The following is a 22,774-nucleotide window of genomic DNA, read 5'->3' as shown; positions in this document are numbered from 1 at the left end:
GTGATTAGCATTGCTGCCTTACAGTGTTGGTTCCTAGGTTCAATTTGTATGACATTTTCTGCAAGGAGTTAGTATGTTCTCCCCATACTTGTGTGGGTTTCCTCCTCTAACTTCCTTCCAAAGTAGAAAAAAACTTACTTGATAAAACTGACTGTAGTGTGTGTGTGTGTGTGTGAATGTGATAGAGGCCTTGTTGTGGGTGTATAGCCTCAATCGGGAAAGCAAGACATCTTAATGAATGCAAAACAAATTAGACAACTGCGAAAATATAAATGTTTTCACATCACATTTCTACCAACCATTTTGTAGAGTCTCTGCTTGTTTGATTCCGCTATAATCTTGACTGTCTCATTGTTCAGCGCTGCTTCTTTGACTGCCCCTCGGTTGCAGAGAACAATTTTGCTCCTGATGAAGAAAAAATAAAATGTTTTCTTATAATCTCCGCCAATGTCTTTGTCTAATGTAAGTTGTCCCCAGGGTGCAACATTCCTGTGTCCTGACCCTGAGTATTCACATGTTGGCTAAAATTATTTCAGAAGCCCATTTGACATAGTATATATTATCCGTCAACAATCTCTTTAATTCCCTGGGTGTCATGGCACCAACATTGCCTCATATTTGGTGCTTCAGACATAACGCTCAATATAATGATTTGTGTCAGTAGGAGCAAATAACCTCCAGAACCTTCACATGTAGATCAGATTTTAATTTTCTGTCACATTGATTATTGAAGGACAACTAAATAATGGGGGTAAACAATGCTGTATTTTTGTACAGGGGTAGGTGGGGGGGTCTAGCTTGTTAATAAGCTCTCAAGTCTCATTCACTCTGCTAAAGAATGCCATACTACCAACAATAGAAGAGTTTGTAGGGAAAAGTAGAAGGTTGCTCTTGTCTCAAGCCAACACACACATGTTTTACATTGTAATAGAGATCATTAATGGTTGCATTTTCTTCTACAGATAAGTTGAAGGGACAAAGAGATGACTTTACACCTGATCGGTTTCCCCGTAAGAGTCCATCACTGGAGTCACTGAATACTCATGCAGCACTAGGCTTTGGCTCACGGACATCTCCAATGGCCTTGGATAGCTTGAGTCATCATAGTAAATTAAGGTGAGAATCATATAACGCTATGACCTATATGCTATAACCTGGTTCCGGGCTGTGGGCTGTGCTGAACTGGGCCAATTCTGGTCCAAGCTGAAAAAAAAGGCTTCAATTACCTGCAATCCCTGTTCCCTGATGCACCATCACAATGACAACAGTTGTGCAAAGCCCAAGAAGATTTCTACTGATGGCAACAAGGACCAAAATATTGTTTGGACAGGTTTTTTTTTTGGTAAGCTTGAAATGCACCCCTGTATCTCCCCCACACACAACCCCCCTAACCGGTCCTCTGAAAAATTGTCTTGATTGAAACTGGTTCATGGTTGCAAAAAAGGTTGGGGACTGCTTAGCTAAGGTGCTGGGCTTCCATGTTTACCAAGCAACATGGATCCAAGTGAAGATAAAGCCAGTCGCACATGGCCCCTTCCTCTGCAATCTGTTCCTCGCATAGTCTGGTTGTGTTTGTGTTAGAAAAGCATCACTTCTGGCATGCAGTGTTACTAATAGTATTAGTCAGATTCATTTTGTGAAGTGAGTAGCCCCTGTTGGTGTTACCTTCTGGTGGAACATCCAGGCTGGCAGAAATTCTATGATTCCCTAGTGTCATTTGCATGCTACTCATCATTCCCAAAGAACAAAGGTCTTTATAGGTAACAGCAGTGATGATGGGGCAGTAAATGCCAAGGGCTATGTTGTTGAATGATACTATAGATCTGATGAAGATATTGACCCTCAGCTAATAGATGTAGAAATCAGCAATATAGCTAAACAGGTAATGGGCACTGGAATCCATAAAGGCTAGAAACAAATTGTAAAAGAAATGTTCATCTATAACATGTGTTATGTCTTATGCAGGCCCAGGTCTAGGAGGGTGAAATTTTAGTGGCTCCCTGCCACATCCTAAACTTCATTGGGAACTCCGAGTTCCCCCGTGCTAGGGTGCATGCACAGGCTCGGGGAGGGGGGGTGCGCTAGGACCCTGAGAACTTCAGAGTAAATGTCCCTGAACAGAACACTACTGGAAGAATATCAGTTATTTTAGGATACTGAGAAATCATCTAAGTGGTAGAGGTAGTGATTTATCCCAAATTATATTAAAATGCAAAGTTTTTTGGATATACACCTGAAATACTAGGTTGCTCAGGGGTAATTTTACTAAGATCAGTGGATACCTAGATGGGAACTGCCCTCTGTATTGGGTTTTCCATTCCCAATTTATAACAGCTTCTTAATGCCCACAGTTACTCCATAATTAAGTGTCTTTTGGGCATGAAATGCATAAGGCTTCAGGGTCTGTGTTATAAATAACGTTTGTAAAATATTTCTTGCAGCCTTTGTGGTGAGTTCCCATCACCTGTTTTGTTTTTCTACAAACGTGGCAGTGCCATATTTTATGTTTTTTCTGTGTTCTCCAACTGAGTTTGGAGCTGTTTGCTTTCTATGGGACATCAGTGGGGTAATTGGACACTGATTGACAATAAGTTTTACCTAAAATACCACTACTGCACCATGTTTAATATAACCCAAGTTTGACTCAGACATTCCAGTACCATAACAATGAAGTCATGGGCATAAGTACCATGGATAGCTCAGTTGACTGTGCAAAGCTGGCCAGACATGGGCAGATTTATTTGGTCGCTCTGTGAAAGATCCTATTGCTTAACGTTCGTTTGAATGAAAGATTTACCCATCTATGCTAATTGATATATGAGGAGACTTTGGTCATATCTTTGTCATGTTGGCTGTCCGACCCTTTGTTTAATTTCACAAATCGACTAAGGCCTTAATATAGTCATGGTGACTTCTAATATACTTTTAATTTGCAGCAGGGAAACATGTTTCCTCATTAGTGGTGAGCAAATGTTTTCGCCGGCCATGGATACGTAGCAAAATTCAGCATTTTGCCATCTGCAAATTTTGCCATCACAAAAAAGTTGCAGAGACAAAAAAGTCACCATAAGAAAAAGCACCCATTGACTTTAATGCATTTGGACAAAAAAAGTTGCTGCAACAAAAAACTCCTATTGCATTTGGAGCGAGAAAAATTGTCGTATGGCTAAAAAGTTTTGATGCCCATTGACTTCAATGCGTTTCACAAATTTTTGGCCATTTCGCAAATGTTTCCTCAATTTCCTGAATTTTTCTGCGAAATGGGACAGATTCGCTCATCGCTATTCCTCATACTGTATATCAGGGCCGTTGAACCTGTAGGCTCAAGTTATTGCTAAACTTCAAGGTCCAGCATGCACCATCGGGGGATTCTGGCAGTTGTACTTTAGTAACAGCTGGAGTGTTGTATTATAAATAGCATATACTGCTATAGACCATCCTTGTTTACTGGGAAATGCTGGACAGACAAGTTATGAATTCCAGCAGTCAACGTCTTTGGCATATGGAAAAAGTTGTTTCTTTCCCTTGAATAACAACTTTGTCTACATCCTTCCCATTGCAAAAATAAAGCAACTATTTATCCATCTGGCCAAGTCTTCATTGCACACTGGAGAGTTAAAGGAATTTAAATGCATCTAAGAAAATACTTCCTTCTATTCTGCTGGAAGAGCCTGGGATAAGCTGGTACTGGTTGGAACTAGGGGGATCCTTGTATTAGCTACTTCAGCTCCTTGTCCCATAAATAACAGCTTTTGTTGTTTTGTGTTAGAGGACATTTCCGCTCTGCAAAACCATAAACTGGAGGCATCTTTTATTATCTTTAACAGTTGTACTGAAATTCTTATCTGTCCACACAAGAAATTACTTCTCAAATATATTTGAAATCAGGAAAACTCACCACAGGAACTTTCTGAATAGGTTTTTCCTGGAAAACACTTGAACCTCCAGTGTGTTAAGCAGAAACGTTTCCCACACCAAACTAACATGAGTTTTAGACAATTAAATTAATTAAATTAATATCTTGTCTTAATTACTATGTTAATATTTTGATTCTTTTTCAAAAAGAAAAGTTATTACTAAGCAAATTCATTTATCCCAAACTGAGATGTTTAAAAAAAAAAAGAATGAAATATATATACAGTATATATTTCATTGTACCACAGCATGGGCGTGGCCATATTATATCCATTATATATCATAACTGTTGAACTTGTCTGTGTCCCTTCAGACCTAGTTTTTGCTTAGAAAATCCATCCTCTGTAGGTAAATCTTTACTGTGATGAACGAGGAAGGCTGGCAGGTAACTGTAAGGCCCCTTCAGGCCTGTGACTTTCTGGTGTCTGCAGGCACTTTTTTTTTTTGTGCCACCGGAACAGACTATAAAGTTGTAGCCCACATTTCATAAGTGATCTGCAGCCTAAGATTTCTAAGAAGTAAACGAAGGGGCCGATTTAAGAACGTTCAGAGTTTCTCCGATTCAGACTTTTTAGTGCAAACAATCTTATTGTTCTCATAGTACCTAATCCACGATTTGGTTGACATTTATCAAGTTCCCAAGTAGGGTTGCCACCTGTCCGGTTTTGAGCCGGACAGCCCGGTATTTTGAGGGGCTGCCCGGGTCTATACTTTCTGCCCGGTTTTCCAAATAAGGAAAACCGGGCGGGATTCCCTTGATTGACACGGCGATCGGCCAATCATAGCCCTGCCCACTGATGGCACGGGTCCGCCCACTGACATCACAGACACGCCCACTGACGTCACAGACCTGCCCCCCGCACGGTCTCAGCCAGACATAAAGGTGGCAACCCTATTCCCAAGCCATAAAATCCACATAGTATGTTATAGAGTGGGCAATTCTAAGCAATGTTTCAATTGGTTTTCATTATTTATTTTTTATGGTTATTTGCCTTTTTCTTCTGACTCGTTGCAGCTTTCAAATGGGCATCGCTGACCCCTTCTAAAAAGCGAATGCTGTGTAAGGCTACAAATGTATTGTTATTGCTTTTTATTACTCGTCTTTCTATTCAGGCCTCTCCTATTAATATTCCAGTCCTTTTTTTCAAATTAATGCATGGTTACTATGGTAATTTGGACCCTAAAAACCAGATGGCTGAAACTACAAACTGTAGAGCTGCTGAATAAAAAGCTAAATAACCCAAAAACCACAAATAATAAAAAATGAACACCAATTGCAAATTGTCTCAGAATATCACTCTCTACATCAGGGGTGTCCAATAAAAGTTATCGCAAAGGTGAACAACGCCTTAAAGGTTATGTAGAAGTCAATGGAAGTTGCCCTTCTTCAATTGTAAAGATATGTCTTTGATTCGTGGTTTTACAGATATTCAGAGAACCAAATTCGTTCACGGAATTAGAGGTTTCCTGATTTTTTGTTGGATCGCTCAGCACGTTTGTGCTTTTTATAATCGCTAGTTTTTAAACTCCTATTCTCTAAAACCACAAATGTCATTAAGGTTATTAACAAATACGTTAATACCACTAAAATTGAACCTTTAATAAATGTGCCTCCCTGACTAACACTAAGGGGCAGATTTATCAAGGGTCAAATTGAAAATTTGGATTTTAAATTTAATGGTCAAAACTGTCATTCGACTAGGGCGCTATTAAAATTCGATTTGAGGTTTTTTTTTAAAAAAAAAAATCGATTTTGGAGATTTATCATACTCTGGCTCTTTAAGAACTCGAATTCGACTATTCGCCAACTAAAACGTGGCAGCTGTTTAAGTCAATGGGAGAGGTCCAGGGATCAATTTTGAGTTGTTTGCCGGCCTTCCTGACATTCGAGTTTTTTTCGGAGAAAAAACTCGAATTGAGTTTTTAAAACTCGCATCAAATTCGATTCAAGTTTTCGGGTCAATTGCACTCATGCTAGTTGAAAAAAATAATTTTTTAAAATAAATTTCAATTGGTCAAATTTCAAATTTATCGGAGTTTAGGGGAGTTTTTAAAAACTCAAATGAATTCGAAATTCGACCTTTGATAAATGTGCCTCTTAAAGTAACACTAAGAAGTGTATCAATGAAATCAAGTTGAAATTCTTCCTAAATCTCAAAGTCTTCGTGTTGAGAACCTCCCACCGCCGCCACTGATTCAAGTCCCAGTCCCACAGCTTGGGAACCATTATTATAGATCAACATTATTTGTAGACCTGAATAGTCTTCTTTTACACAGGGCAGGCAAAATGGGGGCTGGATAAACAATCCAAAATGATTGTGTTTTTTTTATGTTTTTTTAATTTTTTTATTTCACATACTGCAATTTATCCATCACTGTGTTTTTACTAAGAAACTGGCATTCTGAACAAGGTGATTTATTTTGGTGACGTCATTAACCATTCTCCATCCAAGATTTGACTTTCCATTATTATTATGACTTTCCATTATTAGTAAATCATTATGCTTTTTCCATGTATGTGTTAATTAAAATGCACATATTATACTAACTAGGGCTGGTGGAGAAAGATCAGACACCTTGTGGTATTAGGCGCATATTTTTATTGATTACATTATTTTTTTTTCCCTGTGGTGTCTCTTCTGTTGTTCTATTTCTGTTTTGTAGCCTTCACCGGGGATGAGCTAATGGCTCGTGAAAGATCATTTGACTTCTCTTCTCTGGTAATTGGATCAGTCAGTGTCTCATTTGGGCTAATGCCTAATCAGATCTTTATTAATGCCCGACCATGGAAAAAAATACTTTATTGTATTCAACTCAAATTTATTAGGATATGAGATGACAGGCCGAAAATGTGATAACAGCCATTTAGGAATAATTGCAGCCTTGTGTTAATGGGTAACAGATTGCACTACCAAGTGTAATTATACATAGTGGAAATATATTGCATTTTTAATGCAGAGATGTCTTTAGGTGGATGTAAGTGGACTTTGTTGGAGTTGGAAGGGGCTCATACTGTAATGTAAAGAACTTGACTAACTGTGCGTAACAGTTTTCATTCTTTATACCGGAATGAAGAATGGGATATAGATATCAAAATGAAGAATGGGATATATAGGTATAGGATCTGTTGTCTACAAACCCATTATCCAGAAAGCTCCAAATTATGGGAAGTTTATATCCCATAGACTCAATTTTAATGAAATAATTCAAAATTTGAAAACAAATTAACCTTTTCTCTGTAATAACAAAGCAGTACCTTGTACTTTATCCTAACTAAGGTATAACTAATCTTTATTCGTGAGAAAGCAATCCTATTGGGTTTATTTAATGTTTAAATGATTTTTAGCAAACTTGGGGTATGAAGATCCAATTAATGGTAAGACTCCATATTCAGAAAACCCTAGATTCTGGATAACGGGTCCCATACCTGTATAAGGAAGATGGTTTCTGAAACATTTTATATGTAGCGTATTGCACATTATGGGGCACCCTATTTTGCACAATATGATTGACCTCCTGCTTAGATATACAATGTATTTTTCCTTAGTTATTGGCAAATTTGCATCTGGACTGTAACCCTTAAGAACCAATCAGTGATTAGCTTTTTCCCATTCAACTGCAGGAAGAACAATAAAGGAAAACTTCTAATTGGTCTCCATGGGTGAACATATGCCCAGTGTTTAGAAATAGCCCCTCTGTCTTCTAGTGGCAGTGTGTTGCTGTGTGAGTTAATGTTTAACACGTGTACTTGTTTTCCCAATGCAATGTGTCTACCATCAAAAACTGTTTGGCACTGTTTGGTCTAGGTAACCCTCTGTGCCTGGCTGCAAGACTTACAATGCATGAATCCTCATTGGTTCCTCCTTATTTTATCTACAGTGTGGAAAGGAAGGACCCACTCGCTGCGTTGGCAAGAGAATATGGTGGCTCTAAGAGGAATGCTCTACTGAAATGGTGCCAAAAGAAAACTGAAGGGTATTCGGTAAGTGAAATCCCCTTGTTTTAAAAAAATCTCCGACAGAGTCATGTAAAGCATTGACCTGATGTCCTGGGGTGACATTTTGTCCTTTCAAAACAATTGTAAAACTCAACCTGGACTCTGCCTCCCTCCACCCGCACCAGCCTAAGCCCGACTTCCGGGTTCCTTTTATAAACCCGCGCCACCCTGCCGATGATGTAAAAAAAAAGAAGCAGGGCAAGCAGGTGCGTGACCAAAAACAACTTACAATATAATGTGTGTGTGTGTGTGTATATATATATATATATATATATATATATATATATATATATATATATATATATATATATAGTGAATAAAGTACCCCTATTGTAAAATCTAGGGATATTATAAGTTACCGAGGAGTTTCATGACCATATGGAAACACGAGGCCGAAGGCCGAGTGTTTTTATACAGGTCATGGAACTCCGAGGTAACTTCTAATATCCTCATATTTTACAACTGGGGGTACTTTATTTATTATAATACACAAATTTCAATGAGTCATGTGACAGAAATGACATAAGAACTCACCATTTATAACTGATGACATCAGAACTCACCGTTTATAAGGATATAATTTACAGGATATTCATGGCTTTTGTGTATTATATATATATATATATATATATATATATATATATATATATATATATATATATATATATATAATATATATATATATAAAATACACAAAAGCCATGAATATCTTGTAAATTATATCCGTTATAAACGGTGAGTAGTGATGTAATTTTTGTCACATGACTCACTGAAACTTGTGTATTATAATAAATAAAGTACCCCCTGTTGCAAAATATGAGGATATTAAAAGTCACCTGAGAGTTCCATGACCTGTATAAAAACACTCGGCTTTATGCTCATCAAACTCCTCAGTCAGTCCTGTGAGTGCTGATCCTCTCTTTCGATTTGTATTATTCAATTTGCTGATCGTGCACCCAGGCATATATATCACCTTTTATTGTGAGTTTTACTGTGAGTGCTGGCATCCTTTGGAAGTTGTGTGTGTATATATATATATATATATATATGTATATATATATATATATATATATATATATATATATATATATATATATATATACATACATATATATCAGCATTAGTGTTTGACTGGTGTTAATGCCCCACATAACACTTATTGGATTTGAGAAGCAGAATCATTCACTTACTGAATTGTTATGGATTTTTAAAGATCCCCTTGTGCTGGTCCTGTTTCGAGCAACACATTTCTCCTGGAAACTGCAAGAGATCCACTTATAAGTCTCATGTGCTGATTATTTTGCATTGACTTCCCTTGGTTTTTAGCCTTGGAACTTCCTGTCATTTCTAACACAGTATATTTCCCATAGAACGGACTTAAATAATACGCTTCTATCTTAAAGAGATGCGCAGTACCTAATTTAATCCAAACACTTGAAACAGCACAACCAAGTGCTCTAGAAAATAAATGGAAATAGGAGTACTGACACATAGGAAATATAACTCATAAGAACTCCTTAAAGGAAATGTAAAGTAAACAAATTCTTGTAAAATTGCTGAGAGCACTTCTAAGCACTTTTGCAATTTAAATTAATTATTTTTCCCTGGTTTTCAAGATATTAGCAGTTTTCATACTGCGAATATAGTAAATTAGAAATAGCTGCACCACTTGCTGTTCTCCGGCCTAAATCAGCAGATTATTAACTCATTATGCAGTAGAAATTATTGTGATGTGAAAATTAAGTCAGTGAGCTTAGTTCAAGCAGAGCATCATTACCAGTCTTTTCTTTTTTCACTGGCTGAATTTTCTGCCAATTGTGACTGATTCACCAAACTGAACAGCAGGTGATGCCGGTGTTTCATAATTTTAGTGGTGTAAAAATGGTTCATGTCTTGAAAACTAGAAATTGCAAAAACACTGAGAAGAGTAATTTTACATTCATTTTTTAGAGCTTTAGCCCCCAAACTTTTTTGCAGAGGCCAGGAAGGGGGGGGATGAAGATGGGCACATTTTAGGCTTATCAAAAAAAAAACCTGTCCAAACAGTATTTTGGCAGGTAATCGGAGCCTATATCATTGTTTTTTCAGCTATTCTAGACTGTAGCCTAGACTAGAGGTGGCCCAGTTCGGCAGGGCCCAGAATCATTCCGAGGCCCAGTGGTTGGGGACCTCTGGTTTAGATTGTTAACATTTCCTTTTGTGACTTCTAATTAGGGATGCACTGAATCCACTATTTGGGATTTGGCCGAATCCCCGAATCCTTTCCGAAAGATTCGGCCGAATACCAAACGGAATCTGAATCCTAATTTGCATATGCAAATTATGGGCGGGAAATGAAAAAGTGTGAACATTTTTTTCACTTCCTTGTTTTGTGATGAAAAGTCACGTGATTTCCCTCTCCGCCACTAATTTACATATGCAAATTTGGATTCGGATTTGGTTCTCCAGACACAAGGATTCAGCCGAATCCGAATCCTGCTGAAAAAGGCTGAATCCCGAACCGAATCCTGGATTCAGTGCATCCCCACTTCTAATATCTTTATTTGGGATGTACTAATTCAGCCAGGAGCATTTTTTTTTATCAGGATTCAGATTTGGTTGAAACCAAGTTTCTGGAGGAACCAAATCTGAATCCTTAAAATCACTAGGAAATTGTGATTGTTTTTTTTTTTTTTTTTCCAAATTTGGGTCGTTTCAATTAGGTGCATCCCTAGTTTTTATAAATTAAAGCAGTATTAGCTACTAGTAGGTCACCTCATTGTTGCCTATAGGAATGACAGTAAAACATCACCACTATTAACGTCTCACCTGAAAAATACATATGTGCTCCCCTGCTGGCATTTTATAAAATGATTCCTATGGTCAGAAATGGCTTTATAATGCTCTTTTAGGGGGCTAAAAATACAGCAGATTTTCACAAAACTGTTCTGATTTTTAAATCAGCCACAAGCTTGTCCGAGCACCGTCATGGTAAATAGTAGTAAAACTTTAAGGGTTGATTTTGCTTTGTCTTGTGGGACAGTGATACGAAGAGTCTATCAGAACTTGGGATGCACCGAATCCACTATTTTGGATTTGGCCGAACCGCCGGATCCTTCTTGAAAGATTCGGCCGAATACCGAACCAAATCCTAATTTGCATATGCAAATTAGGGGTGGGAAGGGGAAAACATTATTAAACTTCCTTGTGACAAAATGTTATGCAATTTCTCTCCCCGCCCCTAATTTGCATATGATTATGAAATTATGATTCAGATTCGGTTCGGCCAGGCAGAAGGATTCGGCCGAATCTGAATCCTGCTGAAAAAAGCAGAATCCTGGCAGAATCCCAAACCGAATCCTTTTCTATTTAAAGGGATGCAAAGTTCCACAACTAAGTTAATTACAGAGCCGTACAGGGTGCCGTATTTTTTTTAATAAAATATCTACAATTTTATTTTTAAAGCAGTGCAGGGAAGTGAGGTGTAATGTGGTACCCCTGGGCCCTTTTGCAAAGTATATTTTTGATAGGTGATGGAGGGGCGTCTGTAGATGTCCTGTCTACTTCTCTACGAATCATTTGCATCAAAGCCTTCAGTGAGGTGACTTTTGGTTTACCCGCGTAACTATTTAGATGTCCCAAAATTATATAAACTCTTGTTTGGACTAGATCAGTGGTCCCCAACCAGTAGCTCGTGAGCAACATGTTGCTCTCCAACCCCTTGGATGTTGCTCCCAGTGGCCTCAAAGCAGGTGCTTATTTTTGAATTCCAGGCTTGGAGGCAAGTTTTGGTTGTATAAAAACAAGTGTACTGCCAAACAGAGCCTCAATGTAGGTTGACAATCTACATAGGGGCTGCCAAATGGCCAATCACAGCCCTCATTTGGCAACCCAAGAATATTTTTCATGCTAGTGTTGCTCCCCAACTCCTTTTGCTTATGAATGTTGCTCTCGGGTTCAAAAGGTTGGGGATCCCTGGACTAGATAGATGTTTGAAAGGGATTTTTAAAAGGCTAAAAATTAAGAATGAGAGCTTGCGGATTCTAAAGAGTTACTAAATCCAGCTATTGTATGCAGATGTTCCAGTGCATAGGGCTTCTGTATGATTCCCAAATTCACACAGCAACCAGAAGGTACCTAGGGGATCGAGCTTCCCCTAGGTATCTAAGTTGTAGCCCTATACAGTGGCATAAGGATGGAGTAGTTGTGGAGCTTTCAGTTGCTTTTAGTAGGAAACAGCCAGTGGCCATGTTAAGCACCTTGTTTGCCAAAAAGTAGAAATCTAAATACCACTGACTATTCCTGTTTCAACATGCTCATTCCATTTAAAGGAAAGCAGGGTCACATGGTCAATTAGCAATACCAGTTGGTGACTTCATTGGACATGTGATAGTCGCATTTTCACTAAAGCTAAATAACCTTTCAGCTCATTGACTGACTGTGATAAACAGTTAAGGAGGCACCTAATCTTATCAAATGCATCTTGGCCAACATAAAGCGATTACAACCTCTTGCAGTGCCACTGTCCATGTTTTTTAGTTAACTCTATGGAAAACCCTTTATTTTGCCATTTGACTGTTACCATATGCAGTAATGATATCATTAGCAAGCGGAAAGAGATGCCGATCTGCCGGTCTTTGTTTGCTTTTCATGGAGTCCATCTGTCAAGTGGCCAGAAACTCTTCGGGTGAATGTTTAGTGCTGATGTTTTCTTGCTCTGTTGATATATTTGTACTTGTTCCATTACTGGGTGCACTGGGTGACTCTGATTTCAGCTCCATGAGTAAGGTGTATGCAATAATGTTTAGGGGAGCTCCTTTGCTGCACTGATCTATCAATGTGCCTGGATGAGCATATAAGGGTCATTTATCAAGTGCAGAACAGGGTGCAATCCAGTGGTGTAAATACAGAGGAAGCAGAGCCTTTGTCTGTGGTGGGACCCCAGAGCTGTAGGGGGCCCAGTGAGAGTCTACTTTATCGGTAGTATATGTGGCAGGGGGTTCACATGCAAGTTTGTGTGGAGCTGGATTGTGGGTGAGTTGTGTGGGTTGTTTTGTGCACTTTGCCTCCTGATTTGCAGTTTTAAAAATTGTCTCAAGTCTCTGCACTCCAACACAGAGTGCAGAGTCTTATGTTTCCCTAAAAAATATAACCCTCTGTATGTCTCTGGAAAAACGCATCCCTCTTGCCCCCACACTCATCCCCTAACTTGGTACATTATTCACACATGCAACTTAGGGCATGGACACACATGCAGTTTTACAGTGCGCTAATGTGGCGCGTTTTTTTAAAAAGCCGACCTCCACGTAAATATGCCTAGTGTGCCATTGCCTAAGCTTAAAACCACTTAGCATATTTATGCGACGGTCCACTTTTTTAAAAATCTGTGCTGCGTTACCCATGCTCTACAACATTATTCATCTACAGTATTTGTAATTGCACCATATAGCCCTAAAATATTTAAAAAGAAAACTTTTGTATCACTTTCAAGCCACCTGCTTTCAATAGCAACATATATACAAATACTTTTACCACCCTATCCATACATATATAAACTGTATATACCAATATCTATACTAACTGTACATTTTAGTATCACTATAGATTCACTATATCCTCTGATATTATGCTTGTCCAAGAAATCATCCAAGCCCCTTAATAGAATCTGCCATCATAACAATAACAATACCTGGCAGGGCATTCCCAACCTCACTGTTCTTACCTTGAAGAATCACCTACACTACTTTATCGGAAAAAAAGGTCTCCGCTATATGTCTATAGTGCACTTTAATGTACTTGTAAAGAGTAATCATGTCCCCTTGAAAATGTCTTTTTCCCAGAGAAAACAAACCCAACCTTGAAAGTCTACCCTCATAAGTCTTCCGTCCCTCTAACCAGTTTGGTTGCATGTCTCTGCACTCTCTCCAGCTCATTTATATCCTTCTTAAGCACTAGAGCCAAAAGCTGCACTGCCTATTCAAGGTGAGGCCTTACAAGGTCTATTCTTTCATTATTTTATTTTTGGATTTACATCCCCTTTACCAAATGACGCATTAAACCACAATTACATGCAAGGTAATGATTGGCATAGAGCTAATATGAAGGTGTTTTTAGCTACTTTTACAATAAATTGCATAAAGCAACATGGTTATGGTTGTCTCTTGTGTCACTGGAATTGACTTGCACTGAAGACTGTTTTTGGGAACCATCCATGTAAGATGGATGGTATAAAGTATAAAGATGTCTAAAGTTCATGCATGTAAACATGGGACAAGGTGACTGGTCAGTGTTGATGTAGCTGCTGTATAGGAAGCGCAGCTAATCGGCATTACTCATGTATAGGAAGTGTCGCTGGTTCTACGGGACTGAGGAATGAGACTGTTTGCACTTCTTATAAAGCAAACAGGACGTGTGGGATGCTTTGCATTGCCCGCTTCACGTTTTATTCTGCTGTCGAAGAGTGGAAAACATTCCAGCTTTCCTGAGAGATTCCTTGGGTACATCACAGAGGAATGTCACAAGGACACAAACGTGAACCCCACCAGGTAGAACTGGAGCTTCAGCCTACAATAACAGGAATAGTAAAGTACAGCATCCTTCCTCATTCCTTGTTTTTTTTATTAAACTTATTTCGTGTGAAAAAAAAAAGCAGATCAGTTGTGCGATAATGGAAAGCGATTTCTTGGAAAAATAACAAAAATACGGTGTAGCATATATAGATTGCACCGCGTATAAACCAAGCAGGACATGGAAGAAGAGAAAACGATAAGACAGCCACCATGTAATAATATTCAACATGAGACATTGGGGGAACCTCACAAAAGTGAAGGAAGCATTTTTGTGTGTGTAAAAGTGGTGTTAAAACTTGTGTAAATGCAATCTCCATATTCACACACAGAAATCTGCCAAAATACAAACTCAACCGTCACTTTTCAGTTTTTGGTTAAAGAAAGAACTGTTTACAGACACTTTTATGAATATTTTGTTAAAACGTCAAAAACAGAGAAGAAAAATTACATTTTAATTGATATTTTATCCCAATATTTTTAAAATGGAGTAAACTCAGTGTAAGTTTGAATTCACCTCACTTTTAGGTACAGTAGGGAGGACTAATTAGCATATTCATTTTGATTAGCAGTAGGGATCCACTATTTTGGATTTGGCCGAACCCCCGAATCCCTCGTGAAAGATTCGGCTAAATACAGAACTGAATCCAAATCCCAATTTGCATATGCAAATTAGGGGTGGGAAGGGGAAAACATTTTGTACTTCCTTGTTTTTTGTCAAAAAGTCATGCGATTTCCCTCCCCACCCTTAATTTGCATATGCAAATTAGGATTTAGTTCGGCCAGGCAGAAGGATTCAGCCGAATCCAAATACTGCTGAAAAAGGCCCCAACCAAATTCTGGATTCGGTACATCCCTAATTAGCAGCCTATTGTCAGGGTACAAAGCCTGTTTTCTGTAGAATCAGAAATGATTAACAATAGATTTCTAAACAAGAAATACAGTATATTTTATTTTGAACATATAAAAGTAGTTGATTGCCAACATAAAATAGGTGATAAAAAAATTCAGAAAAAATTTGTGCGAAAGACAAAATCTGGAAACAGTTCTGTTTAAAATACAAATTCACCAAAGTTGAGATAGAGGTTTGTGAATATGGCAGGAAATCCTTCAATTCTCTCTCCACTTTTATTTTGTCTCAATATCACCACTTTTGTGAATTCCCCCCATTATGTCGTGAGGAATAATAGTGAGGGTGGTTGAGGTACCTTTAATATTACTCATTGATTTCCATTACTGTCAACAGGAGTCCCTTGGCTTAGGGTTCATATGACCATGGAGAACCTTATAATTATAATATAATCTTCCCAATCCCAGCAATCTTACATCCCTTTGGAATATTTAAAAGGCCCTTACCTGTCATAGAGTAGGCTGAAAAATATCAGCAAAGGCTGATAATTAGGTGATAATTATGTTACCACGAAGAAAAATGAGTTTAAATAACAAGATAAGGATTGATTCAACCCATTTAGCAGCTGAGTCCATATGAAAGGAGCCAGGGTCAGTGAGTGATAAGGATCCTCATTGTTTCTTTTAGTTATAGAGAACCGAAATCCAACATCAAGAGACCGAATGCATCATGTGGACCCATGTTGCCTTGAACCCACAGTTCTTTGCATCTGCTAAATAGCGTCAGCTGCAACTTGCACATGATGGACCAATATGGACGCCAGCTAGCATAAACAATCTTTATGAACTGCTACCTACCTGATACCTAAGCAGAGGATTCCTGAATTACGGTATCTTAATAAGATTAGGCAGCTACATTGGTCAACTGTAACAGAGAGAACTCAGACTGATCTGACATTACAAGGCTCCTCTTCTTCTCAAACAGCTAATATAATATTAATAACGAATATAGTTAGTCTCATGCTAGGTTAAAGAGAACTAAGTGCCTTTGGGCATAACAATAACATGCACACACACACACACACACATATATTTATATATTTTTTTTTTCATTAAAAAGGCATATTTGAAAGGGTACCTTCACACCAGCCTCTGTTTTCACATTGATCCACTAATACAATTAGTGGAGTTCAGCATCATAATGATTAGTGGTTGAAATACAAATAGCAGCAGGCCAATCACTTCTCTTACATCTACTTCCTTGTGCTTAAGGATGGCTTGAACTTTCCTGTGAACCCTGTGACAACCACCAGGGAGAAATGTTGGAATAAAATGGAAGATGAAAATTAAAGAGGTGGTTCACCTTTAAGTTAACTCTTTTAGTATGTTATAGAATGGCTAAGCATCTTTTAAATTGCCCTTTATGTTTTCTTTTGTATAGTTTTTCAATTATTTGCCTTCTTCTGACCCTTTCCAGCTTTCAAATGGGGGTCACTGACCCCATCTAAAACACAAATGCTCTGTAAGGCCACAGATGTATTGTTATTGCTACTTTATATTACTGATCTTTCTATTCATGCATCTCCTATTCATATTCCAGTCTATTATTCAAATCAATGCATGGTTGCTAGGGTAGTTTGGACCCTAACAACCAGATTGCTAAAATGCCAAACTGCAGAACTGCTGATAATTTAATCTGAATTATTCAAAAATCCACAAATAATAAAAAATAAAAACCAATTGCAAATTGTCTCAGAATAGCATTCTCATCATACATCATACCCCAATTTTATTTAAAGGTGAATAACCCCTTTTAAGCACCTGAAAAAAATAGAGATAAAGGAGTATAGCGACCTTTCTCTTTTTTATATGAGTGTTTCACCCCCCCATCAACCAGGCATCAATTTCAGCTGCAGTATAGAAAGAGCCAGAATAGAAATTATTCTTATAATTATTAAAGAAAAAGACAAAACAAATAATGAAGACCTCTTATAAGTCTGCCTAGAATTGGCCCATCTTGTAACATCCCAATTGTTAATGTGAAGGTAAACTTCCCCTTTAACAAAAACAGCAGTTGTTGTCATGAAGCTGTAATTTTATTCTGTGAGTTGTAGTTCTTCTGTAGCGGCACAGGTTTACTGATACCCAGTGTATCCAGCAGTATTGCAGAAGAGGATATGACTTTGGATAGAATGACTTATTCCTCCATGGCTGTAGTCACACAGTTAGTGTTTATTCATTAGAAGTTTCTGTAGCCATAATCCTATCTTGGTCTGGGCCACACACTGAACTGTTTGCTGCTCCCTGGTCTGCAATTAAAGAAAGGCTCAATAATAAAGTCCCCCTGAGAGTGAGCTGAGCCCACGTGTCTCTTTGAGAGATGTCTCAGAAGGGAAAGATCACATTTCTGAAATTTGTCCTAATAAGAAATGTTCCAAAGAGCATACTGAAACAACGAGTGAGAGATTAGAGAAAGGGAAATATTGGCCGGGGTCGGGCAGCTGTGGAATGTTACAGACTGTGCTGCACTATAAAATGGACAAGAAACGATTTGCAAAGGACAAGTTTTCCCTCGTTTTATTATCAGCAGCAGGGAAACGGAATCCAGATTAAAACTGTGCATGGCCAAAACGGAAATTATCCTTGGATTATTCAGTGCCTCTCTGGACTTTTATTTCTCTTTCATTGTCCCAGTATCCTGTGTTTAAACACGTGTCCCTCTTGACGGATATTAAAGTTTTTCTTTCTTGTGCTGTAGAATTAATTTAGGAAGATTCAGTGAATGTTTCCTTACCGGCTCACATCCATTATTGTACAGAAAGCCAAATGTCTTCCTTCTGCGCACTTTTACCTAAATCCACAGCCTTGTTGACATGTTTGTCATTGCGTCTAGTAAGCTGCACCTGGATCAGCAATAGAACGTCAACTAGAGGACAGGCCCGGATTTGTGGAGAGGCCACCAAGGCCCGGGCCTAGGGTGGCAGGAATTTAGGGGGCGGCATTCTGTCCAACCACACCCACAGGACACCCTGTATAACTAAGGAAGGGAGATAACAAGTGTAGAAGATGTAGACTCCCTAGAAATCTACTTTAATGGGAACTCGGGCATCATTCATAGGAGGATTATCAACAGTGACTATTTAATTCAGTTTAGCCATGTAGTATGTTCAAATAAGCACAAATTTAATTATAATGGTGTAGACAGTGCCACCAAATGTTATACGGGTATGGGACTTGTTATCCAGGATGCTTGGGACCTGGGGTTTTCCGGATAAAGGCTCTTTCCGTAATTTGAATCTTCATACTTTAAGTATACTAATAAACCCAATACGATGGTTCTGCTTCATATAAGGATTAATTATATCTTAGTTTGGATCATGATCAATATACAGTTTTATTATAACAGAGAAAAAGGAAATCATTTTTAAAAATCTGGAATATTTGCATAAAATGGAGTCTATGGGAGATGGCCTTTCGGTAATTCAGAGTTTACTGGAAAACGGATTCCAGATTACGGATCCCATACCTATATACCATCTTTCAACCCTTGGTTATTAATAGTGATGGGCGAATCTGTTGTCTAAAAATTCACAAAACTCTGGAAAAATTCACAAAAAAATTCACAAAAAGCATTGAAGTCAATGGGCGTCAAAATTATTTTAACGCGTGACAATTTTGATGCACGCGACAATTTATTCTGATGCGCGACACTTTTTTTTGTCGTCGCAAATCCATGCCTGGCGAATAAATTCCACCCATCACTAGTTATTAAGCTACAGATGCCACAGATTTCCTGCTCAAGACTTGTGACTTAAGTATAAATGAAACCACCATATTAGTTATGAACCCTATATCATCATGTACTTTTTGAGCAGACATTAACAGGATCTTTTGGCAGTAAAAAATAGTTTCAGATACTTTTAAAAGTGTTGGGAATTTTGCCTTATTCATCTTCTTCAAATAAAAGGTTCAGCTATGGGGGGCAGCTATAATGCCAACATATTTTTAGCTGATAGGAGGTGTTGTGGGTAAAATATTCGAAATTATATCAAGGTTTAGATGGTTGAAGATGAAAGACATTGACATGTTTGTTATCAGTCCAACTGTGGGTGTGAAGCTGTCCATACATGAGCAAATTTAAGCTGCTGATTTGGTCTGAAAGGGCTTGTGTAGGGGCCTTCCCCAACTGCCTAGATGTCTGGGTGAAAAATCAGGCAGATAGCTATGAGGTTTGAATATCCCGTAGGTAGGAAACACATCAGCAAGCTGATACAGTCCTCTCCATATAGACTGCATAGGCCCCTATTATGATCCAATTGTTGGCTTGGGGGGTCAAATGATTGGAGGCCTAGACAGTAGGTGGCCAAATCAGGCAAAGATCTACTCCTTTCCAAATACATCTTCATGGCCAGTGTATGGCCAGCTTGAGACAAGGAATATGAAGTAGAATATCCCCTAATCTAAGAAAAACTAAATATAATATATATTTTTAAACTAAACTGCCGACATAGCAGCTTGACGCCTCCAGATTACTTGGAATGAAAGGAGGTGATTTAAACTCCGCTCTATGTGAATGTGGTTTTTCTTTGTCAGTTGTCTGCTGATTTATTATAGGAACATGTGTTGAGACATAATACATATTTCCTGTTATAACGTTCATGGATACAGAAAGTTGTTCTCTCCAGAGCCAAAATTGACATATTATATTTTTGACACTTTTGCCCTCGAGCCACAGATATTGTATCTATTCCTTTAAAACTAATGCCAGGTTTTAGATTTCATTTTCTTCATCTGGTACAAATGTAAAATTTACCATCTCTGGAGACAATTGGCGGGATGTTCTTTGCACAAGCCTTTATTTAGGGAGTTATTTATCTCAATATTTTCTGCTACAAACTCTGATCAAATCCGCTCGAGTTTTTTGCGCTTATTTATTGAAATTTTGCCGAAAATTTGCTTTGCGGGAAAAAAAAAATCAGTGTTTTCGGATTTTTCATCCGATTTTCACAATTTTTGCGGATTTTGGAAAACTCAGATTTTTGCCCGAAAACTTCAAGGTATTGCACGAAACCCAGCGCACATCAAAAAATCATTGGGACTTCTCCCATTGACTTATATGCAACCTCGACAGGTCTGAGATGCTGGTTTTTCTGATTCAGACTTTTCCATCCTTGGGGTTTAATAAATTCCAAAAAATTCTTTTGGATTTTGATTTTTGACTTTTTTAAAGTCCGATTTTATAAAAAAAAAAAAAAAATCATCACAAATTTTTCGTGATTTTTGCATTCAGCTTTTAGTAAATAACCCCTCAGTGATGAATCTCATACAGTCATCCAATTTGATGCTGAACCCTTAAATATTCCAGTGAGGCTCAAGTAATGGATCTTGCCCTAAAAACTTGATTCTACTACTGTGGTATGTATTCTACTACTGTGGTATGTATAGCTATGGTAGGTACGCGAGGCAAAGGCAGGTTATTCCAAAATCAGATTGGCAATCTTGTTGGAGGGCCCAAAACTCCATTGTAGATGCTATTTCTACATCTCCAATGGTACTGATGTATTTAACTTTTTTTTTTAAATCTATATATATATGGCTTAGCAAGCATTATTACTCTTGCCAATCAGGATTAATGGTTGCTGCTCTACAGAGATCTTTTAATGAATAAACCTGGCATACTCTATATATCAGTGATCCCCAACCAGTAGCTCAGGAGTAACATGTTGTTCACCAACCCCTTGGCTGTTGCTCCAAATGGCCTCAAAGAAGCTGCTAATTTTTGAATCCCTGGCTTGGAAGCAAGATTTGGTTGCATAAAAACCAGATGTACTGCCAAACAGAGCCTCCTTTAGATTGTCTATCCACAGTGGGGCTACCAAATAGCCAATCACAGCCCTTATTTGGCACCCCAGGAACCTTTTTCATGCTTGTGTTGCTCCCCCAACAATTGAATGTATCTTACGGATAAAAAAGGCTGGGGACCCCTGCTCTATATTAATCATCAGTATATGTAATTCTAGTGATGATGTCCAACACAGCCTGAATCCATCAGCGACTAGATGAACTAACTTTAAAACCACACATTTCAGTTAGTCAGTGTTGCAATTCCAAGATTAGAAACTCTGATAATGTAAAGCAGGATAGTTCAACAGCAGGTTAGTTAAGCAACAACGGTGAGACCTGAGGTCACTACACACTGAAATATATATGAATCAGCCTTTCCGGTTGTTAAGCAATGTCAGAAGCAAGGTCGGTGCCGGCAGAAAGTTGAGTGGAAAGTAGTTGTGTTAGTTGCTTCTTTAGTGGAGACAATGGCTAGATTCAGGGAAATATTTTCACTTAGTTTATGTATGGGTCAGCTTAATGTGTAATTGAAAGTGGTGACCTTTACACACCGGTATCATTTTTCTAACTTCTGTTAAAAGACTAAGTCTGTAATGTAGTGGCTCATTGTTATGCCTGTGGTCTGGCTACTTTATATTGTGGTGAAAGTGAAATATTGTGCTGACTTGTGTACTATGCATAGTGTGGCACTTTTCCCATTCAGCACAAAGGGAGGTGAATGCAAGCAGGGAAGGGAGTTTTATCACTACTGTTGTCACTATAGCAAAAAAAGCCTGGTCTACCTTAGGCTTAAGCCACATCTTTTCTGTTAATTACCTGTAGGTCTCCTATTATGTTACAATTCCAAGTTCTAAAACGATTGCAGTGGGATGTTGACAACGATATCAACTGTCTTATCAAGTGTCAATGTGTGATATTCAAAGTCTCAACCACAGCAGATTCGAACCTTTGGCTTGGATGGATGTGTGTGATTGTTTGAATGGAAACCAGTTTACTTAGAATTCAGATAGTATCATAAAATGCATGCGCTTGGTCATGTTTATACTAAATCATAAGCACGTGGTGTCAATCTGCGCTATTTATTGAATGTTAATTTTCCAACTATTTCACATTAAGCATTAAAACAACAATTAAAACAAATAGCCAAAGCCGTGGAAGGGGCAGTCAGAGAGCCAGTTATTTTGAGGTTTAGGCTGGTATTTTTTGATCAATGGACTCCTAGAAGTCCATGTTGAAGGCAAGTGATGGTGAGATGGTGATAAGAACACTTATTTGCTTTCCTATATGTATATCCACTGTGTATTCATATACTGCTGAGATGACAATAAAGTTTACTTTGACTTTGACTATATAGTCTTGGACCTCTAGTTGCATAATACAACAATGTTTAAATAGATCTAAGCTTATAGAGAGCTCAAGAAAGTGGACTGAACCCAAATAATGGAACAAGCAATACATTGAAAAATATATTTAAAGTATGTTCCTTTTAAAATCAAATAGTTAAAAACAAACAAGCATTTCTGGACTGAGACGCATTACAGATGTTTTTTAAATGACACAACAGATAGCAAGATGCTTGCTAATTAACGATTTGCTTGTCACTCGCCAGGCCGATGCCCTCATT

General features: G+C 38.1%; 1 protein-coding gene across 3 annotated transcripts in view; it reads left to right on the top strand.

Moving 5' to 3' along the window:
- Window positions 1–22,774, top strand: part of specc1.L (sperm antigen with calponin homology and coiled-coil domains 1 L homeolog) — a 223,348-nt gene that overhangs the window by 175,375 nt on the left and 25,199 nt on the right. For all 3 annotated transcript variants that reach the window (XM_018246074.1, XM_018246075.2, XM_041581666.1), the window contains 2 exons: window positions 963–1,116; window positions 7,795–7,897. In XM_018246074.1, the coding sequence (XP_018101563.1) occupies window positions 963–1,116; window positions 7,795–7,897 (257 nt within the window). The remainder of the gene's footprint in view (window positions 1–962; window positions 1,117–7,794; window positions 7,898–22,774) is intronic.

This window comes from Xenopus laevis, chromosome 2L, assembly GCF_017654675.1.
Source record: "Xenopus laevis strain J_2021 chromosome 2L, Xenopus_laevis_v10.1, whole genome shotgun sequence".
Lineage (NCBI taxonomy): Eukaryota > Metazoa > Chordata > Amphibia > Anura > Pipidae > Xenopus > Xenopus laevis.
This window is presented reverse-complemented; position numbering and strand designations above follow the sequence as displayed.